The sequence below is a fragment of the Neopelma chrysocephalum genome, unplaced genomic scaffold (genome assembly GCF_003984885.1).
Source record: "Neopelma chrysocephalum unplaced genomic scaffold, ASM398488v2 Primary Assembly neopelma1_110522, whole genome shotgun sequence".
Lineage (NCBI taxonomy): Eukaryota > Metazoa > Chordata > Aves > Passeriformes > Pipridae > Neopelma > Neopelma chrysocephalum.
In genome coordinates, this window is record NW_020928058.1 from 10,275 (window position 1) to 13,212 (window position 2,938).

A 2,938-nucleotide genomic window follows, 5' to 3' on the forward strand; every position below is an offset into this window, starting at 1 on the left:
AACACACTCAAACCCCACCCAGGACCCCACCCAAACCCTTTTCTGGGGGACTTCTCTGGGCACTGATGGTGCTGGGAGCCCCCCCCGGCTGTGGGCGAGGAGCTCTCGGGTGAGTGGGTGTGGGAAGGGGGTGGTTGGTGGGAAAAGGGGGGGTCAGAGGGAATAAAGGAGTAGTGGGACCCCAAACTGAGTGGGAGGGGAGTGAGACTCCCCAAAAAAAGTGGAGGGGGAGGGGCACCGAGGTTTGGAGGATGATGGGAAATGGGTGGGAGAGGTCAGAAGAGTGGGAAAGGGAGGGTGGGACCCCCAAACTGAGCATGAGGGGAGTGAAGGGATAATGTGGAAAGGGTGGGAGAGGCAGGAAAAATGGGGTTGGGACTCCCAGAGTGATCCTGGGGGGGCTGGGGATTGAGGGGACCATGGAAAAGCGGAAGGAACAGGGAGAAGGGTGGGAAAGGGGGGATGGTCTGGTGGGTCCAATGTTCCCATGGGAGTCTATGGGCACAGGGCCATTGGCAAAAGGGGGTGGCCCCCCTGAGCTCCCAACTTACTGTGGGGTGCTGGGGGCTGCTGGATCCAATCTCAGCCTTGGATTATGCCAACACTTTCACTTTAGAGGAATTACAGAGGTGTGACTGAACCACTTTTGTCCCCCAGGTTTTAATGATGGCAAATCACATCTATTGATAGAAATGAATTATTTAGGGTTACAAAAGATCAGACAGAAGATCTTCATCAGAATTATTTACTACACAATACAAACACTAAAACTACCAAGAGTCCAGGACAAGATAGGACAGTGCTCTACACTAAAGCAAGTCTTGAAGCAATTCTACTCAAGCTGGCACAAAAGCAATAATTCTTAATTAGAGATGGATGGAACTCCCCCAGACCAACACTCCTGGGGAGATCTCTGCTCTCAACCTCCAGGAGTGACCTTGGGGGGGGTCCCCAGCCAAGGCAGGAATCTCCACACACACCCCATGAAGGGTTCTGTTGGAAGAACCTGCCTCTGTGAAAGGGGACTGGCCCTTTCTGGTAGAAAGGGATGGACTGACAATCACTGGACTCCAGGGGTTGCCTCACCATCAGGGGGTTCATTCAGGGTGGAAGCAGCGGCCAAAGCTCTTCCCGCAGTCGGGGCACTCGTGGGGCTTTCCTTACTGGTGGGTCCGTTGGTGTGAAGTCAAGGTAAAGCTCCTGGTGAAGCTCTTCCCACACTCCCCACACTTGTGGGGCCTCTCCCCGCTGTGGCTGCGCCGGTGCCTGATGAGGGTGGAGTTGCGGTTGAAGCTCTTCCCGCAGTCGGTGCAGCGGAAGGGCCTCTCATCTGTGTGTGTCCGCTCATGCCTGAGGACATCTGAGCTGGTCTGAAACCTCTTCCCACATTCCAAGCATTTGTAGGGCCGTTCCCCTGTGTGGATGAGCTGGTGGGCATGGAGGTGGGAGTTGATCTTGAAGCTCTTCCCGCATTCCCTACACATGTAGGGTCGCTCCCCAGTGTGGGTGTGCTGGTGTCTGATCAGGTCGGTGCTGTCCCTGAAGCTCTTCCCACATTCCACACACTTGTAGCGCCATTCCCCAGTGTGGGTGTGCTGGTGTCGGATCAGGTGGTCTCTCTTCCTGAAGCTCTTCCCACATTCCCCACACATGTAGGGCCGTTCCCCAGTGTGGATGTGCTGGTGGGTGAGGAGGTTGGTGCTCTTCCTGAAGCTCTTCCCACATTCCAAGCACTTGTAGGGTTTTTCCCTGCTGGGAGGCTGCTCAGGGACCACCAGCTCAGAGCTCCCCCTCAAGCTCCGGTCACCTTCCCGGCACAGGCTGGGTCTTTCCTCCTCAGAGCACCCTGGGCTGGCTTTGGAGCCCCTCCTGCGGGGGGATCTCTGGGCCTTTTCCTCCCCGCTGCCTTCCTGCGCCGTGGAGCCCTTCAAAACGGCCTCTCCCACCAGGCTCTGCCGGGGGGATTTGTCCTCCGGGCTCTCCGTCCTCAGCTCGGGGCCTGGGGCAGGAAGCAAGAAGGACAGGGAGGGGATTTGCCTCCGGCCCACAGGGAAGGCCAAGGACATCCCCCCAACTCCGGCCCCGGCAGGACGGCGGCGGCAGCGGGGTTGTCCTGCAGCCGGGGCCATGCTGGGCTGCCAGAGCCAGCACAACACCGGCCCAAAGGGCCACTGACTTCCTCCTCACCTGCCTGGGGGGCCCGTGGCATCTTCCTCTTCCTCACAGCCTCCTCCTCCATCCGCCCAAACTTTGGGAAGGACAAATCCTGAGGGGATGAAAACAAGGGCTGAGTGCGTTGGCTTGGGGGTTCCTCCTGCCCAAGTGCATCTCTAGAAGCCACTGGGCATCCTGTGACCATAAAAACCTCCAAAACACCAAGATTCAGGCAAAAAACCTCTCAGAAATAGCAAGATGAACTCCCTCACAAACTGCAAAAAGTTAAGGTTCAGGCAGTAAAATACTCCAAAATATGAAAATTAGCCCAAAAAAAAGGTGTTTAATTGGGAGGATGAGAAAGTGAGATGATTTCATGAGCACTTGATTGAGTTGAAATAAATTAATCAAGAGCTGTATTAATGTAGTGTCACTTAAAACTTGCCAGGGCTGTTACTCGAGGTTATCTGACCCTCTGCCAGTCTGGGGCTGTTTCTCCAAACCACCAAACCAAGTGTACCAAATGCCCTGGTTGTTTTATCCAACCCAGGGCTCCCCTGCTGCTGCCTCTGCTCCTGGCCCTGCCTTTGCTGCTCCCTTGGCTGGGCCAGCGGCTGCAGGGGGGGGGATGGCAGCAGCTTCAGCTCCACGGCACTTCCTGGGGGGAGCTCAGCCCGGGGGGGACGGGCAGGGACCTGATGGGGATGGACAGGGGCCCAGCAGGGACAGCCAGGGCCTGCAGGGGAAGGCACAGGGACAACCTGGCCCCCCACACTGCCAGGGC

At 56.9% G+C, this 2,938-nt stretch overlaps 1 protein-coding gene across 1 annotated transcript; it reads right to left on the reverse strand.

The window, feature by feature from the left end:
• Positions 1-1,158: 1,158 nt before the first annotated feature.
• Positions 1,159-1,976, reverse strand: LOC113962132 (zinc finger protein 239-like; the record flags this gene model as incomplete). The annotated part of the gene is made up of 1 exon (XM_027672936.1): positions 1,159-1,976. A coding segment is annotated over one exon (816 nt), but the record flags the coding sequence as incomplete, so codon positions are not given.
• Positions 1,977-2,938: the final 962 nt, after the last annotated feature.